This window comes from Cyprinodon variegatus, unplaced genomic scaffold (genome assembly GCF_000732505.1).
Source record: "Cyprinodon variegatus isolate N-32 unplaced genomic scaffold, C_variegatus-1.0 Scaffold386, whole genome shotgun sequence".
Lineage (NCBI taxonomy): Eukaryota > Metazoa > Chordata > Actinopteri > Cyprinodontiformes > Cyprinodontidae > Cyprinodon > Cyprinodon variegatus.
The window spans coordinates 383,801-403,014 of record NW_015150839.1 but is presented as its reverse complement, the minus strand read 5'-3'; the positions used below and the strand labels follow the sequence as shown (position 1 = coordinate 403,014).

Here is a 19,214-nt window from a genome sequence, read left to right as displayed (position 1 = left end):
CTTTAAATTATATCTATTTACACAAAAATATGGTGGAATAAACATGAACTAATCAGATTTCAGGTTGCATTTTATTCTCAATGAACCGAAGAAAATGACAATTAAATAAAGAGAACCACTTATTAAAAGTGGAATCATAAGATGGAGTGAACCCACAGGGCAAAATAAAGAATACAACGGCCGGCAAATATCTAGAACTTTTTCATTCTCTGTAGAGCTTTTCCCTCCCGATTCTGGACTCTTTGATTCTGTTTTGTTTCTTTTTGAGTTTTCAGTTACACTTTGATTTCTGTCCTTCTGTGTTTTCTGGGTCACTGGTTTCTTTTCCATTTTGTGTCACCTGCTCCCAATCAGTTGATTACTCCATTCATTGTTTTGTTTAGCATATATACTCCTCCTCTGCAGTTAGGCCGGGCATACATTGTAAGATATTTTCAATCATTGCACGCAGCTACAACTCAATCTGTACAATGAAACCACAGCTTTTAAAAGTTCGCAGTTCATGATTTGTGTTCTCCATCTGTACGACGTGACGCTCTGATACGATCTACCCGCTCACATTTTATGTCTAAAAACCACATGTCAGACTAAGCTCTGCAGTGAGATGGTGCTGGTCGGACTCATCAATGTTTGCACACGTGCAGAGCTGAAGGTTCTGGTAAATCCGTTCAAAGCTCTGCTTCTACAGCAGGATTTGCTCATGAAAACCTCAGGACTGCCGACTGAATTTCCAACATGTTGGATTTTCTCCCGACCTTATGATTCCTGGTCGGGAGGTGGTCCTGAGAGGCTGATCACATCTTGTTACTGCCTGTATACTACAAACAAGGTGTTTCCCAACCTTTTTTGACTTCTGCACCCCTTTGTGCATTTTGTCTTACCATGAGTACCCCTCTCTGTATTAATGATTGCCCAAAAGTGTAATGTACAATTACTGATTATAAAATGAAAACTAGGGCTGTGCAGTGGGTAGCACTGCTGCCTTGCAGCAAGAAGGTTCAGGTTTCGATTCCCAGCTTCAAATCTTGCATGGAGTTTGCATGTTCTCCCTGAGCATGGATTGGTTCTCTCTGGGTACTCCAGATTCCTCCCAGAGTCCAAAAAAATGTCTGTTATGTTAATTGGCTTCTCTAGATTCTTCTAAGGTGTGAGTGTGTGAATGGTTGTTTGTCCTGTGCGTCTCTGTGTTGCCCTGCGATGGACTGGAAACCTGTCCAGGGTGTACCCCGCCTCTCGCCCATTGACAGCTGGAGATAGGCACCAGCACACCTCGCGACCCCAGTAGGGTTGAAGCATGATGGAAAATGAAAATGATTTTATTAAATCTTAACTTTATTTTTTAATCTTAGGGATTTCATTCTTAGGCATTTTATTATTTCCATTGCAAATAAAAAAACTACATAAATATGTTCCCTGGAAGTTAGCAAGGAATTGAAATAATTACAAAATAAAATCATATATTAAACCTGTATTTATAAAACTGGAGCTCCTCTGAGTAACTCTCTTATAATCACATTTAAACTTGGTGAATTAGGAACAAAATTATAGTCAGACTGACTTGATGAGTTTTATTTCTTCTCATCAAGACCCCTGAGCTGCTTTGATGAGCTCAGTGTGACAGACAGCTGATCCCAGGCTGTTCTCTACATCCAGTCTGTTCCTCTGGTTGGTTTGGATGTTTGTCAAAGTTGAAGGAACTAAAAAGAACAACTTTTGATTGATAAAAGTTAGTTTAATTACTTTTTTCAATTGGATCCTCACAAAGCAGGACTACGGAAGCCGAGAGCGGTTGTATCAACTTTTTTTTGCCTTTGCCTTATCGAGATAATGACATAACTATCTGGTTATCAGGTTTTAACCATTAATTGTTTTCTTGAGACAGCAAGTCAATTATCTCATTATCAGGCAAAAACAGTTGTTGATTTCTTGAGATAACAAGATTATTACCCTGTATGAGTAATGAATGAGGCTGGACAACGGCCCTGGATTCCCAGTCCATCCATGCCTGCGGGGCCCCTAGTTATGCAGTCGCAGAATCACATGAGCGCAAATAATCAGTTTTTTAGTTTCCTTTTTCTTTTCAATCATTGTCAGCTCTAGATGGATGATTGAATACAATAGAAACTAATCTGACAATTTTTTAATGAAACTCTTTTATCTGGATTCATTTTGGGGGTTGATGCAGCTTATACCTGTTACAGTCGTAACACTGGGCTGTTTAGAAAACACCCGATGCTAAGGCGCTGGTAGCCTGGGTGCCAGTCCGAACTTAGTCCCGCCCACAAGGTTTGAGTTCGGGGAAGTTCGGTCTGGCTCTGCTCCATAGTAGCGCGAGTATTAAAGCCCACTGTCAGGCGATCCAATCAAATTGTCAGGGCGGGCTTTATACGATGATGGACAGATGATCAACAGTAACGTAATCAACCACGAGACCAAAGCGCGCTTGGGTGACAACAACAATGGCTGCCGCTGGAGAGTTTGGGTGAGTAGATTCTGCTATTAGGTCTGTTCTAGAAGATATCGACAGCAAATTAATTTTAAAAGAGGAACAGAGAAACGCGATCAAGTCTCATCTTCTTATTCTAGGCGTGCAACTGCACGCTTTGATTTTTGTGGACAACGACTATGCCTGGCTTAACATACGTCACGCACTCCGTTGCTCTTATTGGTTGTAGGTCTATCCAATTGAGTACAGAGGCATTTTTTCCTGGTTCGTTCGAAACACGCCCCATAATCACAGCTCTATGGAGCAGTATCAGACTCATATTCTGACTAGAATTGAGTCGGACTACGTCAGGCCAAGGCGCTGGAGGCATAGGTCTAATTCCTTATTTAAAAGATAAAGAGAAGCAGATCATGGCTTGTCTACAGGGAAAAGAAGGACTGGGTTATTTACTTTTGCCTTTTTGGAAACACAGGAAGGAGCAATCAGCTAAGTGAGCTTAGTGCTTGAAAAAAATCTTTCATTCCTTTTGAGACAGCATGAAAGGTCAGCTGATTACAAAACACAGAGAGGAAAACAAGAAGAAAAGGGACAAGAAGAGAGGGACACAACCTAGAACAAATAATGGATGTCTATTCTATTAACATTTCTCTATCTGTAGAATGGGTCTGTTTTATGTGTTGTCTTCTTAATTCAGAGGGGCCCCTGCCTGTCTCTGCCTAGGACCCCGAATATGCTAAACCCCCTCCTGCTAATCTGAACACTGGTCCTCCTGGTATTGCATACCAAAGGAACACAGGAGCAGACTATTGACCATGCAGTCCATCTGGAAAAAAAGGCGCAGAAAATGCAGGAAACAGTTGGGTTTTCTACTCCTACAAGTTAAGATTGATCCATTTCAAGAGTCAAGTGAAACACTAAGTGTCATCCGTGACAGAATCCAGCATCAGGGGGGCCCAGATGCAGCGACTCATCCTGCCGCTGCTCACCAGGGTCCCGTACATGGAGTCTATTTGGTTGAACCACTGAGTTGGTTCAGTAATAGTCCAGTAATTGCTCTGTTTGCTGGTAGCCTTGTTTTAACAATGCTGTTTTTCAGGAGAAGAAATATTTTCATAAATTGCACATTAGTGTATTTGTATAGAGCAACTGCACATGGATAAAAAAAAAATCATATTTGTATCACATCTGTCTTTGCAGGGTTTAAAAGGACCAGAAGGACATAAAGGAAATCGGGTAAGAAAGGTTTAATTATTTGTCAGTCATGCATTTATTAGGCATTAAGAATTGCATTTTGAATGATATTCTGACCTCTTATAAATTAAATCAAGAGTTTACCCTTTTATATTTAGTACAGCTTTCCACTGTATTTTAATGAATAATAATGACAGTCTGATTCTCGTACCTTTTCTGATTATATTTTTAAATGGCATGATAGTGAGGCAGCCAGTGTTCTGGTCCAGTGGAGCTGCTGCATGAATTGTTTTATATTAAGATGTAAAACAGATATATATTTTGATAGGAACAGCCAATGTGGTTAATTTTCCTTTTAAATGTCACTGTAAGACTTTTTCGTTTCAGGAGGAAACTCCTTTATATCCTCATGAAAAAAAAACATCTCTATTTAAACATTTTTGCAATTCTATTTCAATAGAAATTATTTTTGTAATCTGAACATGATAGAAATAGTCTTTTCTTTAGCATTTATGCTCCAGGGAGAATGAATCTTTAAAATCAGTTTTATTTGAATTAAACTCAGTTAATGTTTCCATTCCCATCCTTAAGGATCCTTTCCCAGCTACATCATGGCCTTGATATCACCGAATATTTGAAAATTTGAATGCAGTACATAAAAAAAAAGAAACCTCAATTTGACTTTTTTGTGTAAATTGTGTGAATCAAGGCTGTGAGATAGTGCTGGTCTTTTCTTTAACATTTGTGCTGTCTCCCTTTGTTTCTGCAGGTCTTCCTATCCCCTTTTCCCTCCCTTCACCTTGTTTTGTTGCCCTCTGGCTGTTTTTGCAGCGATTGCCCTCCTTACAAACCTTTTCCTCCACCTTCTCCCACATTCTAACGTCGTCCCGGGTTAATCATCTTCCCTTTACCCTCCCTTTACCTTCCTTCTTCAATTTAACAAGTTATTTGGTAATGCTATCTTTTATAGTACATCAATAACCATGTAATAACCTGGTAATAACTTAGATAGTTACACTATTTTACTAGGTAACAAAAAAACTTTATGGAGAATTTTGGTGAGTGCTCTGCTTCAAACTTTAGTCAGGCAAGGTAAAGTCAGACTTCTTAGATTTAAAAACCGTTATTACAATGTAACTAATGTTAATTTCGCAGACAGCAATAAATTAATTTGTTAAATATCTGGTAAAATACAGTTTATTACTTCGTATATAACAATTCAGTTTATTTCTATAGCACCGATTCACAAAACACATCATCTCAAGGCACTTTAAAATTCAACCAGATCATCCAGTCAATTTGAAAGTTTTCTATCTAATGAAAACCAGTTGATTGCATCGACTCATTGACTTGAAAGCAATCCCTCACACTAACCATGCTTGTGGCGACAGTGGAGAGGAAAAACTATATTTTAACAGGAAGAAACCTCCAGCAGAACCAGGCTCAGTGTGAGCGACCATCTGCTGAGGCCGACTGGGGTTCAAGGAGACAGAAGCAGAGATACAAAAAGGCAGCTGTAAAAGGCGGCACCATCTAGGAAACACACAGCCAGGCAGACGAGCTTCGAGCCAGCTCCCATATCAGAGCATTAAGAGAGCACATCCAGTTAGTCACAGTCAGAGAAACAGGACTACACTGAAAAACAGGCTTAGCCCAAACATCTATGCACGAAAGTGTTGATAAAAGCAGCACAGCTATTTCTCTACGAGATGGAGTCACAGAAACAGACCAGATGAAGCTACTATTAGAAAAAGAAAGAGCAGAATGTTAGAGATTGAACTCACAGATTCTGCAGAGTGGGAGAATAGAGATAGAATGAAGCAGAATGATGAAAAAGGGGTCCCTATGTCCTCCAGCAGTCTAAGCCTATAGCAGCATAACTATAGAGATAGCTCAGGATAACCTGAGCCACTCTAACTATAAGCTTTATCAAAAAGGAAAGTTTTAAGCCTATGCAACGAAACCTACAGCAAGCCAATCTTCTTAACTAAACTGTTATTAATATGTAACCTTAGTTCAGTTTTATAATGCTTTATTTACCTGATCATAAGTTCCAATTTACTTTGTAAGACATTGGTAGGTGGTGGCCAATAACAAAAACTATTATTTGGTAAGCTGATGGTAATTACAATGTTACATCGTCACATACAATTGGAAAAATTACATTCAAGTTGTTATTTTGGAATGATATACCTTAATCTTGGGGTATTTTTTATCAAAAAAAAGTTTCTCTTGTTACCAAGTACTGTAGTGCGACTGTGTTGTTACCATGTCATTACATGGTTGTTGATGTACTTTAAAAGAAAGCGTTACCAGTTATTCTTATTAAACAACTTCAATCCCTGGTCCTTACAATGAGTCTTTACAATTTCACATAAAGAATTTGGTCTGTGCTATCCTTCAGTCTTCTCTATAATCATGTGGCCTTTCACTTGGTGAGCAGTGTATTTTCTTGATACAGTGTCTACACTCTTGTACAGTTTTTCCAATCATACAACTGGAATAAAGCCTTTCAAACGTTAATGGTAGCCAAATGAAACTTTGCTATGTAATCAGGAACTCCTTTTTGTGCACAACAGAAATCAATTTAAATTTGCTTTTACTTTGATCTCAATGTCAAGTAATTGCAAGTATAAATAGTGGGAAATAGTGATGAGATGTGATGTGTTATGAGATGATCTGAGGCTTCGAGAAGTGAGTCCAGTTGTGGAGGGGGCGTTTCCGTGAAGCGCGTATCGAGGCTTGCTTCATTTAGGGGAGGGGCCAAAATCATTGACGTCTGAAGCCTGGCTACAGCCATCCCACGTGACCGCTTTGAGAAGTGGTTCAGATCACGCAGAACTTCGACAGGCATCTAAACAGGCTCAGTTTTCAGTCAAGATGTGGAGTTTGTTGGAGAGCTGCTGTCAGTTAGATAGAGTTTGGATAGATTCTAAAAATTCATTGGTTGGAAAAACAACCAATCTACTGTAGTTGGTTAAGACAATGTTGGTTTGATTAAACCATATAATGATCAGAATTTAAACAAGCCACTGGTTTCAGTTGTGTCAGTGATTTGTTGCTGTCTGAGGATAAAACCGCATAGATGTGGTGTCTTCTGTAAGATGTTGCCCTTTAATCCAAAGGTTGTGGTTTTGAGCAAAAGTTTTTCTACTTCTTATCCAGTATTTTGTCCAAAGTGACCAATTTGTATTGGTTTGCCATTTTAAAAATATAGATCGGGTAAAACATTTCTAAATGAGATTGGTTGGTTTAACTTAAAAAGATTGGTTGGTCACATAACTTCCAACCCAATTAAAATTAAAAACTCTTTTTTTATATGTTTTTTCCCTTTTTTTCAGATAAAAAGACTAACACTATTCATTTTGTTCATCATTGCCCAATATGCTCAGACACTTTCACTGTCTGCTTGAGCTAATTTCACTAAAATAACAGAAAACAGTGCAACTTAAAATATTATTCTCTTTTAAGACATTTTACTCACAAAATAACTAGCACATTATTTTATTATACAAACCCACCATTAACAATTTAAAGGGAACATCATGAAAACATTTTTTGCAAAAAATGACAGATTATATTACTAACTGTAGTTCTGCTTTCCACCAGTAAGTGGTGACATGTTCACATGAAGCTTCATGAACTAAATGGTTCAATGCCTCACGAGGCTTCATCTCACCTTCACTAGTGGGAAATAAAGGAAAATCCTTTGACTGAAAAACACTGTTGATGTTTAGAGTGTTCTGAAGTGGAGGCTCTTCTTTGTGAAATCATCTCCTGAGGTTCTAGAGGACTTTGGACTTTTTTATCAGGTTGTAAATTTCATTTGTATAATTTGTATAAGTCATTTTCTGCGATTACATTACCCACAGAATTAATGAATTTTATGAATCAAACGCGCTTATTTTTAACAGTAATATCTGACATTCAGTAGCTCTACAGTAGCGCTCTGATTAGTGTTGCTTCTGAGAAGCATCCCTCTGAATTAGTATGCGCAAGCAAACTCAAAACTACTGTTGCATCCAATCCTCAGGCAGAAAATATGATGTCATGCTTGATATACATTATTATTTAGTTAAGTATCCAAAATAAATTTCTTCATTTGCAAAAGTATTTTGATAAATTATCAATTATAATTATAGAAAAACACTTTCAGCTCAATCATCATCTGGTCGAAAAGTTGGTTAAGGCTGCCACTGGTTGGCAGTCTGTTGCAAGGCACTGTTTTATATTGATTCCTACAGTAATATTATAAGTTTACTCTTAGTTTTTCTTAAGAACACTGCTCACCAACTGAACGACTTGGACTCCCCCCTCTTAACATATGTTTACCCTCTTTTTTTTTACTGGTTTTACATTTCAAAATCAAATACTCTTTTGAAAAAACAAAAAAAATAAGAACAAATTAAGAGTTTAAAATCATTTTTTTTCATGTCCTCTAAATCGGATATATTTTCAGGCAGATGGCATAGTACAAAACTGTGCTTGATGGTTAACTTAGAAAAGGATAAAGGTTTGTCTTTTTTAAACACACTGTCTGCAGGGAGAGAGGGGCAAGAAAGGCAACAGGGGGGCCAAAGGGGATAAGGGAGACCAAGGAGCACCTGGATTAGATGCCCCATGTCCTTTGGTATGTTAGTGGATCACTGTGGTAAGTAAAGAGGCAAAAGGAAGCAGCACCATTTTGGAGTAAAATTAAATCCCACCGGGCTTTAGTTACCCTTCTCTTATTTGTAATATTATTCTTTTTTTATACATCAGTCAGCTTCCTTTTGGCTCTTTTATTTACTAAAGAAGGAGAAAAAGAGTTTTGGTTAGGTTTCCACTCAATTATTGAATCCAAAATCAAGTATTAATCAAATTAATTTAATATATTCACACATCAATACACCTAAATTATAACAAAAATCTTGTTATAAATTATTTTAGACAAATATTGTAGTTCTTAGTCTGACTTCAGACCAAAACTCTTTTTGACATCCTCTTTATTCAGGACATTCGAGATCGAGTCATTTCTGATGAATCTTAACAAGTTTTTTTCTTCCAGCAATTTTTCCCATTGTTTTTTTTCAGGAGTTTAATCACACTTAACGACATGGTTAGGGTGTATATGATCCTAATTAAACACACCATTACAAAACAGGCAGCAAAATTCACTTTCATTATATCAAAAATAAATCCTGTGGATCACCGTGAACACATTTATTAAAATGAACCTTTAAAACTGTGAAAAAGTGAAACAAGACGAGGGAACTCTTCAACTGCAACACTTCAGAAACTGATTTTAAACAGCTGATTTCATAAACAGGGCTTCCGAGGCTTTAAAGGGGAGAAAGGTGAACCAGGCTTGCCAGGCCTGGATGGGCTGGATGCCCCTTGCCCCGTGGTATGGTCTCCTTCTTTTCTTTTTACAACCTTAGCATGTCCTCTCTGTGTCTAACAAGGAAGATACAGATTACTAAAACATTTTTCTCTCAACTCTTAGACAAATTTGATCATTTTTACGTCATTTCCATGTAGTAATAAAGCAGAACAACTATCAATCTTAGACTAACAAGCATGTCTGCTGTATGTTTTTTTTTTTATCACTGCTGCTTTATCTTCAGCTTATTGACTCTTACTCCTTCTTTAGTACACTAACAGTAAATTTAAATACTGCATGACATTTTCCCATAACAGGGCACACAGAGTCAAAATTTTCAAGAAAGCAGAGGACCTTGCTTATTCAGCCAGGCTAACTCCCCTTTCAGACACTTAGACGGTATGAGGCATTGAAGGCTAACAAAAGAAGCCAAATGACCCCATTTCCAAAGGGGTGGACCCCTTTGTCCGTTTCAATTTGCATGTTTTCAAAACAAAAACAAGGCTTTGTTGGGCTACTGTATAAAACCTCAAACTATTCCTGACATTTTGAACTGAAAAAGCTTCCTGGATGGGAAGCGAAACGTCTTCAAACTTAGAAACAAAGTCCAGTGGATTGTTTTCAATTTTCTTTTTTTTTTAATGGCTATGACCAGGATGACTGAGAATCTTCACCAGCATATACACAATAAAAGGGAGTGTGAAAGGGTGCAAGAATAAAACCTTACAGTTAGTTTTCAGCAACACATTTCCTCTATACATACTTTAACATCTCTCATTAAATTAAAGGAAACTTCCTCAGTCGCAGTTGAAGCGGTAGCTTTACTATGTTTTTTTGACAAAAAGACATAAGTGTGCATCAGTCTGAATGCAAAGATGATAACGTGCATGTAGTGTTGTTTTGTATATATATATATATTTATTCAGAATGTAGGTCCATACAAAATCTACACCCAATTTACAATATTTTTTTTTAGAACCTCAAAAAACAAAACAAAAAACCCCACCCACTCTCTCCATGTAGCAACGCATGTAATAATATTACATTTGGCATTAACCATATTTTTGAAAGGACAATGTTAAGGGAAAAGGATACAACAAAAATATTGGTATAATTGAAACATTACAGTAAAGATCAGTACTAATAAGAATCTCAGATCTAATCTGGTTAGAATGACCAGGAAGGGAGTTCATATCCTGTCAAATTTAGCCAATCTCCCACGTATCGATTAGATTATTTTTTTTCAGGAGTACAGTATGAAAAGAGTTTCTTGATCCAATTTTTCTTGTTTGGAGGATCCATAGATTTCCAGTTTTTAAGTATACACTTTTTTGCTGCAGATGATGCACTGCAAAAAATGGAAATTTAAATAAGTAATTTTTGCTCAAATTAAGTGCATTTTTTCTTGAATTGAGAAGGTAAGTGAGACATTTTGCCAATGAAACAAGACAATTTACATTTAAAATAGGAAAAAAAAAATCGCTTTGTCTTATTTCAAGCGTATATTATCTAATTATCTTATTTTCGGAGTAAAGATACTAATTCCATTGGCAGATCATCTTATTTACCTGCTCAAATTAAGGGTAAATACACTTAATTTAAGAATTTTTTTTATTATTCCTAGATGTTTTTTGTAGTGTGATAACAAAACAAAATTTTTCTTGAAAGAATTTTATTTCAAGGACATAACATATCCAAGTATGCATATCGTGTGGTCGGGATGTAGAGAAAGCCCACAAACTGCTGATGTTATCACAATAACATTATCCCAGTAGGTTTGCAAATGTACACAATTCCAAAGCATATGAAGAAGATATCCTACAGACGCTCTACTCTTCTGGCATTTGTCACTAATACTAGCATTATGCAGTGTTGTTTTTGACAGCCATGAAGATGTCCTCAAGACGAAAACTATTATTAGTTTTAGTCGCATTTTAGTCATTACTATATGTGATAGTTTTAGTCCAGTTTTTGTCTAGTTTTAGTTTTATGTTGCAAAAATAGTTAACTTTTACAATTTTAAAAACAAACAAATTCTTTACCAGACTGACAACTCTAGCCTAGGTACCACAATAGTTGGGTATAGAATGCTGCTGTGCAGTTCAATATTGCTGTTGGACAGAAAACTTTGAATCATAGAATTCAAAAAAAGTTTTTTTATCAACTAATGCCCCACTTTATAAAAAAGATTATATGGTGCAAGGAATGTGCAGGTCAGCTGGCTGGTGTCCTCACAGACATTTTTAACACCTCACTGGACCGATCCGTAGTACCAGCATGCTTCAAGTCTGCAAAGGAGATGCCAAAAGCTGGTGTCGATGAGGAAGCAGAAGTCCAGACCAAGAAGGTTAGAAGATCAGAGATCCGAAGAGGTACCATAGGGAAATCCAAGCCGGGATCAGGTAGCAGATCCAAGGTTGTGAGCAGGCACAATCCAGCAGGAGTCCAAAAACAGGTCAGGGAGACAGATGAGAACAGGAGCAGGCAAAACTTAGAAGTCCAGGAGTAGAAGCTAGTCAGGATCAGGCAATCAGAATAAAAAACTGGGTACACCAGAGAACTCTCCCCTACAGCTCGAAAAATCTGCCACTGATGGCTGGGACCAGACAGTTTAAATATGAACTGGAACAGGTGGATCTGATGAATGATAATGAAAACTGGGCAGAGATAGGCAGGAGGAGGAAATAACCGAATAATTCTGTCATCAATGCAAAGATTATGACAACCACTGTTTTTGAAAAACGTCTACTGTCATTCACAACGTCTTTGGATTCAAGTATCATAGTTTTTTTTTTACAGAATTGTTCACAATGAAGTATGCAACCACAATCTTGATGATCTGCAATTCAAGTAGTATTTTTTCCCCCATAACTCATGTTTCTGTTCTTTAACCTTCTGAGTAAAAAAAAAAAAAACTTATTCTCTTGTTTTGTCTTACTAACAAAAACTGCCTTCATTTCACTTTGGGTTGGTGTAGCTGCATGCATGTGCCGCTTTCTAAATTGGAAAAAAGATAATTTTCACCTAATCTCATCCCTAGACTGTGGGAAGCTTTGGAGATCCAATGACCAGAATGTCAATCAGAATGGTCTGTTCTAAGTATTACAGTAAAGGGTCATCTTTACCAACCAGTAATAAGAAAATACATAATTTAAAAAACAAGTCAAAGCACTAAATATTAATATGTTCATAAAACTGATATTTCACATGATAGTATCAGCCTACAAGTGGGCTGGATTAGTGACCCAAGTTGCCTTTTTTAGGCTAAATTTGGTTAGACGTGTTAACTAAGCCTGATAAAACCAGACTAAATGTGAAATTAAATGTGTAATTTAATCTGGCCCCAATGAATGAGACATAGGAAGATTGTTGATGAGAACAACCCGTTGTTTTTCAAACCATGTCTGTGCCTATTGGCCAACGCTCTGACCAATGAGAGCAAGTGACTGTAAGTGTGACAGAAAGCTGGTGGTGGAGTGTAAACAAACAGCCTGTTGGTAAAACGGCGAACCCGTCCTTCTTTAAAATGAATGACCGTAGAGCCTCTTCCTGCTCACATTTGAAGGAAAACCCCAATTCTAATCCTTCCTAAACTGATTCCAAAGCTGAGTCAAACAAGAACTGTTCAATAGTTGTTGCCATCTTCCTTGTTATGCTCCTTGTTATTCTCCAGTGTCGCGCAGCTTTGTTGTCACGCCCTCAAAACCCCGCCCACTTTGCATCCAGAAATTCAAAACACATCTCTGCGTTGTGATTGGCCCGCAAGTTCGAGGGCTTGAGGCTTTGATCGAGGCAAGACCACTCAAAAGCAAAAATGATTTGCGCCGTTGGCAGGTGGGACTAATTTACTAGACTAACCTTAACTGGAATATTATGTTCAATTCGTCCTCTTCTCTTGCTTGATAAGAAATTTCAAATAAAAATCAGTGCAACAATGAACAATTGGTTCTGAAACTTTATTTACTGTATAATAAAACCTTTGTCTAAACTCATAGGTTGAGACAAGGCTCAATATAATATATTGTGTCAAACCTACTTTCCTTGATCTTATTTACTTATTTAGCTCTACGATCTGAAATCAGAGAGCTTTGGCTTCTCTCTAAGGTCTCTCTTTACCATAACGGATAGGTGCAGCATTTGCATAATAGCAGCAACCGCCCCAATCTGTCTATCCATCTCCAACTCAACATTCTCCATTCACTGGAGAACAGGACCCCAACATAGTTGAGCTCCTCAACCAGAAGGATATAAGCCAGCATTTCTCTGAACCATGGCCTCGGATTTGGAGGAGCTGATTGTCATCGCAGCTGCTTCACACAGTAACCACCCCAGTGTATGTCAGAGGTGGGAGATGTGGAGTCACCAAGTCATCTCTATATCATGGATTTATTCTGGCCAGCCACTGAACCCGGTCAGTGAAATCTGTGAACTAAATTGTGTAGATTTGACTCAGCTGGTTCAGTGGCTGGGCAGAACAAATACATGACATAGAGATGACTTGATGGCTTCATATCTGCCACCACTGGACCAGTGGCAGAGGGCAGCGCTGTCCGAGTCGAACATGCACCAGGAACAGGTCCAAGTTAATGCGGACCAAGCTCCTGCTCTGCTTGGACAGAGAAAAGATGGCCCCTTGTAAAGAGCCCCTGACTTTGTTCTTCTGAAGCGCCTCCCCACAGGGCACGGTCAAATGCCTTTTCCAGATCTACATAACACCTGTAGACTGATTTGTCAAACTACCATGACCCATCAACCCCACCCCTTCATAAGCCAAATCAACGGTCAGAGATCTCCCTTCTATCCAAACGTGAGGGCATGCAACCCTCTTGTCCACTGGGGTATACTCCAACATGAGGCGGCTGAAAACCCTACTCCGCCCTCAGCCTTTCCCCACTGGCCACTCGAGTGGAGTAGAGCATTTGAGCTCTCTCAAAGATCTGGGTTCTGGAGCCCATGCTATGTGTGGAGGCGAGTCCGATTTCCAGCTCTTATCAGTCCACCTCCCAAAAAAGCTCATGCTCCCTTCCCACCAGGGAGGAAACCTTTCACATCCCCAGAGCCAGTTGAAGTGTCAGTGAAATCAGGCCACCTATGCCCCCGCCTTTGACTGTACCAGTCCCTCATTTTTACACCTACAGATAGTGGCCCTCATGTTGCTCCTTCCAGCTGGGCCCGGCTGGGTTTGTGAGGAACATCTGGACCAGCAGGTACTCGCTGATCAACCCTAAGCCCAAGCCTGGCTCCAAGGTGGAGTGGCAGCTCCACCATGCTGGGTGTACCTCAGTTTTTTAGTCATCTTAAGGGCTTTTTGTCACCAAGAGCTTGTTTTGCCTTGGGAGACCCTATCAGTGGCATTTAGGCCCCAGCACTGAACAACGTCCCCTGCATCACACTCCCCCATCCCCCAAATAATGTGGCGGTTACAGGGAAAGCAAAATGTTTTTGATTGAATCTTTTCTCTATATTTGAATATCCTAACTGATACTTTATGTATGTGGCAGATCAATAAATGAAGCATGCACAGCTCTTAAATGTTAGAGGTTTTTTGATGATCTGTGGATGTTTGGGTTAAAAATAAAAACGTTGAAAAAGATTGATGTCCATAATTTTTACATTCAGTTATTGTCTTTATAGGGGGATGATGGCTTACCTGTTCTAGGATGTTGGAATAAAGTAAGTAGAATTTTATGGTATGATAGTATTTCTCACAAGTTTATGTACTTTCTAAGTTCACCACTAACATTGCACTTTGTTCCCTTTTTGCAGTGATTATAACCTTGGAATGGTTTTTATGTCTCTGAAGAGTATATTTATTTTTTTACTCATTCTTTTTTATATATTTTGAATTTTATAGGAAATAATGTATTAATCTGATATATTTTAATTTAATCATGAATTGAAAGTGATGATATAAATTATTTGTATTAATATAACTGAAAAGTAAAATTAAAACACAACATGCATGATTAAGGAAGAATATGAGTGTGTAATGTGAAATAGTCAATGTTTACTACTGTATTTGCTGAAAATGACAGCTGGACTATTTTTCATATTTATTCTGTTCTTAACATACCTTAAAGAGATATGAGACTCAAACACAGAAATGTGGGAGGATAGGCAGTGGCGGGTGGGTGGGGTTGTTTAGAGGCCAGTAGAGCTTTCAGGGTGATGCCTGCAACAGCTCAGACCAGTGTTTCCTAACCCTTTTTTGACTTGTGTACCCCTTTGGACATTTTGTCTTACCATGAGTAAGTATTGTCAAAAGTATTGATGATTGTCCAAAAGTGGAATGTACAATAACTGATTATAAAATAAAAGCTATACTACTTAATCTATTAATTGAGCATTTAAATTTTAGGCTTTCCATCCCAAATAAAAAACATAAATATGTTGCCTGAAAGTTAGGAAGGAATCAAAATAAATGTGAAATAAAATCATGTTATACTTATTTTTAAAACTGGATCGCCTCTAAGGGAGTACTCGTACTACTAGAGTTACAAGTACCCCCTTATAATTACATTTTAACTTGATGAATAGTGAACAAGAATTATGGTTAGACTGACTTAATTAGCTTTATTTTTTTTCATCAAGACACAGGAGCTGCTTTGATGAGCTCGGATACTGTAGCTCAGTGTGAAAAACAGCTGATCCCAGGCTGTTCTCTACATCACGTCTGTTTCTCTTCTTTGTGAGTGTTTCACAGTTCAATTCAGTTTATTTATATAGCGCCAATTCACAACACATGTCATCTCAAGGCACTTTACAGTTCACCAGATCATCCATTCAAATTGATTAAAAGTTGTCTGTCCAAGGTAAACCAGTTGATTGCATCGACTCATTGAGTCGAAGGCAATCCCTCACTTTAAGATTAACTCAAAGAAGAACTTACTTTTTGGTTGATAAAAGCTTCTAAGCAAAAGTGTATAATTTTTCAATTGGGTCCTCACAAAACAAAAAAAGATCCCAGCCCTATTTTATTTTAATACCTAAGAAATCAAATATTTACATGTACCCCTTGCAATTCACTCGAGGACCACTAGAGGTATGAGTACCCCCGGTTGGGAATCCCTGGCTTAAGCCCCATTTACTCTACCCTTTTGAAACAGTGGCGAGAACAGTAACCAAGATAACTGTTGAGTGTAAATGGAATGAAACTGAAATGGACCGTGCCAGATACAACTGAACTGCATTTATTCTAATACTAGTTCAACAGTAGGGCTGGGCACAGTTCATCTGTGGCTCAGTTCTCTGATAACAAAGAGCAAATGAGCAGACCGCATCGTCTCCTATTTATAGTCAGATGACTCATTTCGTGGGAGGAGGAGCAAACATGACTTCTTCTCAGCTTACTAACAATTAGTGCCATCAAAAGAGGGTGGTATGACCTGGGATGATGCCGAGACTGAAGCTCTCATTGAATTCTGGGTGGAGGACGGTATCCAGGCACATAAGTTCCTGAATGTAAGGGGCTCCGCCATTTTTGTTCGCATCATTCCGGCCTTGACAACTGTAGTATCGTGTGGATTGCCCATAGGAGGCAATTACCGTGCTAACGTGAGGTATTAATTAGCGTACGAACCAAGCTTGGCACGGTTAACCGATGGTGATACCTTCTTTTGGACATCTTAGACATCCTGGACATCCTGGTTGCAAAGAAAGCAGGCTGCCACAAACTCCCGCACATCATCACACAATAGAAGGTCACCAAAACTGAGACCCAACAAAACAGATGATTTTGGACACACCAGGATGACAGAACAAACGGGTAGCATAACAAAACTCTAAAATCATCTCCCTGAGAGCTTCAGGAACAAACAAGGGTCACTGGGGCAGTCAGTGGGAGAGGGTTGGTCGAGAAGAGCCTCCCGGACCTCCTTCCCAATGTCAACCACAGTGATCTTACATCTCACAGATACAACGCATCAGATTTAACATTCTTGGACACGAGTCTGTAAGACAGAAAAATTGAAACTACCGAAAAACAGTGCCCACCGCGCCCTTCTGGGATTGAGTCTCTTAGCAGACCTCATGGAACTCAAAATTTTTGTTTTTGGTCCAGATCAGAAATGCAGTACTGGAACTCTCCAACCAGTGACTCCATTCTTCCAGAGCCAGTTTGACTGCCAGCAACTCTATGTCCCCAACATCATAGTTATGTTCTGCAGCTGACAGCTTCTTAGAGAAGAAAGCACATGGGTGAATCCTCCCGTCCTTAGCCTCCAGTCTAAGAACCACCCTGACCCGAGTACTGGAAGCATCCACCTCAACAATAAACTGTCTCTCGTGGTCTGAGGACACCAGAAGTGGTGCCGAGGAGAATACGGCCTTGAGTCTTTTTTAAGAAGCCCAATCAGCCTGATTGTTCCAACAAAACCTAACCTTGACTGATGTAAGGGCATGGAGGGGCGTAGGCACCTGAGTGTAGTTCCTGATGAACCTGCGGTAAAAGTTATCAAACCCCAGGAACCTCTGAAGTCACTTCCAATCCCTGGAAACCAGCCAGTGTGTGACTGCGTGCACCTTCAAGGAATCCATAGATATCTGGTCAACGGGGACCACAAAGCCCAGAAATGACAGTGTCTACATGAAACTCATATTTCTGACCCTTTACAAACAACTGTTTCTGTAAAAGGCAAAACAGTACAGCTCTGACGTGTTGCTTATGGGACTCCAAGTCGTGAGAGTAGATCATAATGTCGTCATTGTAGACGAAGACGAAGTGACCCACCATCTCCCTGAGTACCCGATTGAAAAAGTTCTGAAAAAACGCTGTTGTATTGGTGAGTTGAAAAGATATCACTAGATATTCATAGTGACCGGTGGGGGTGTTGAATGCGGTCTTCCACTCATCACCCTCCCGGATGCGCACCAAACGGCAAGCAATATAGAGATCAAGCTTGGCAAAGCCTGAGCCTTTCCTTTTACTGGACAGAGTCTGGACCGAGATGAGATGGTTTACAAGTTGTTGTTTTTTTTGTCAGGAATAGGGGAGAGTGACAAGCTGCGATTTTTCTGTACTGTCCCTTTTTATTATCATTTTTTTCTTAGAAAGCTTAAAGATTATCACTATTTTACATTATCCAATTTCCGTCTGCTTGAGCTCCTATGATGGATAATGCAATACATTTTAAAAAAATGCAAATGTGTTTGTTTATGCCAGATTAACACATTTTAGTTTGTTTTTCTCCCAAAGCAAATGTTTTACTTTCAAACCGCGCCTCTCTTCCTTTCAGATCCATGAAAAATTTCCTCTGAATTGCTGCCTTGTCCAACTAAAACAGACCTTCTGTCTATCTTAGTCAGAGCTATGCAAGCTCCTTCTATGAGTGCTTAACGTTTTGAACTGTAACAACACGATTTTCTTTCAGATCAGAACCAAGAATCAGAAGTATTCGGTGTATTCAGGATGTTTAGCCTTTACGTTTTAGGAAGCTCACCTTACAGGTCCCTCCTCCTTGCTCCTTGTTTGGCTAGAACCCTACCTCCACTGCTCCTTTCCCACAGCAGAGCCTACAGAATGTGAAGTCTAGGAAGAAGGGCCAAGGATGGTAGTGGACAAACAGCTATGGCACATTCACGGTAGGAATGATGCACAACTATGCGCTTTAGTGATGTACAGCTGCAGCACACCAGCAATTTTGAGCTTGAATGGCAATACGTGCTATGCAGTAAAGGGGTGTTGTGTTGTGCTAACAAGAACATGGTTAAAACTGCTAAAAGCTGGGTTATGCTTAAAGCATGTACGTTCCATGCTAAAAAGAGGGAGTCTATGCTATGCTTTCCCCTTTTGCACATAATATTCGATGGGAGAGAGTCTAGGGCACAGACTGCAGACTTATAACACCACAAAACACGCAGAACTACAGTAGAAGCTGTTCAAAATGTCCCCACTTTTTAAGTGAGCGCCATCTCACTGCAGAGCTGAGTCTGATGTGGTTTTTATACTTACAGTTTGAGCAGGTAAATCGCATCAGAGCGTCAGGCCGTACAGTGTGAGAACATCCATCGTGGGCTGTGAACTTACAATGAAACCGCAGGGTTTTATTGTACAGTGTGAGCTGTGGCTGCAGGCAACGATTAAAAAAATTGTACAGTGTATGCCAGGCTTTAGCTTTTGGTCATTTTTAAGACCTGGTCATTAGCATGGGTCTTTCCCTGCTGGTGCTTCTCAGATATGTACTGGCCTGTGATCATCCCCCAAAGAGAAAAAAACTG

General features: G+C 39.1%; 1 protein-coding gene across 19 annotated transcripts in view; it reads left to right on the top strand.

Annotated features, from left to right (window-relative positions):
* LOC107092571 (collagen alpha-1(XIII) chain-like) overlaps positions 1 to 18,975 on the top strand; it is a 104,868-nt gene extending 85,893 nt beyond the window's left edge. For 4 of the 19 annotated variants that reach the window (XM_015387123.1, XM_015387122.1, XM_015387119.1 and 1 more), the window contains 4 exons: positions 3,644 to 3,679; positions 8,181 to 8,267; positions 14,634 to 14,672; positions 18,474 to 18,959. In XM_015387123.1, the coding sequence (XP_015242609.1) occupies positions 3,644 to 3,679; positions 8,181 to 8,267; positions 14,634 to 14,672; positions 18,474 to 18,551 (240 nt within the window). In that variant the 3' untranslated portion in view covers positions 18,552 to 18,959. Of the gene's footprint in view, positions 1 to 3,643; positions 3,680 to 8,180; positions 8,268 to 8,945; positions 9,024 to 14,633; positions 14,673 to 14,765; positions 15,113 to 18,473 lie in introns of those variants that run through there. The other 15 variants (XM_015387133.1, XM_015387137.1, XM_015387138.1 and 12 more) reach the window with 14 other exon arrangements.
* Positions 18,976 to 19,214: the final 239 nt, after the last annotated feature.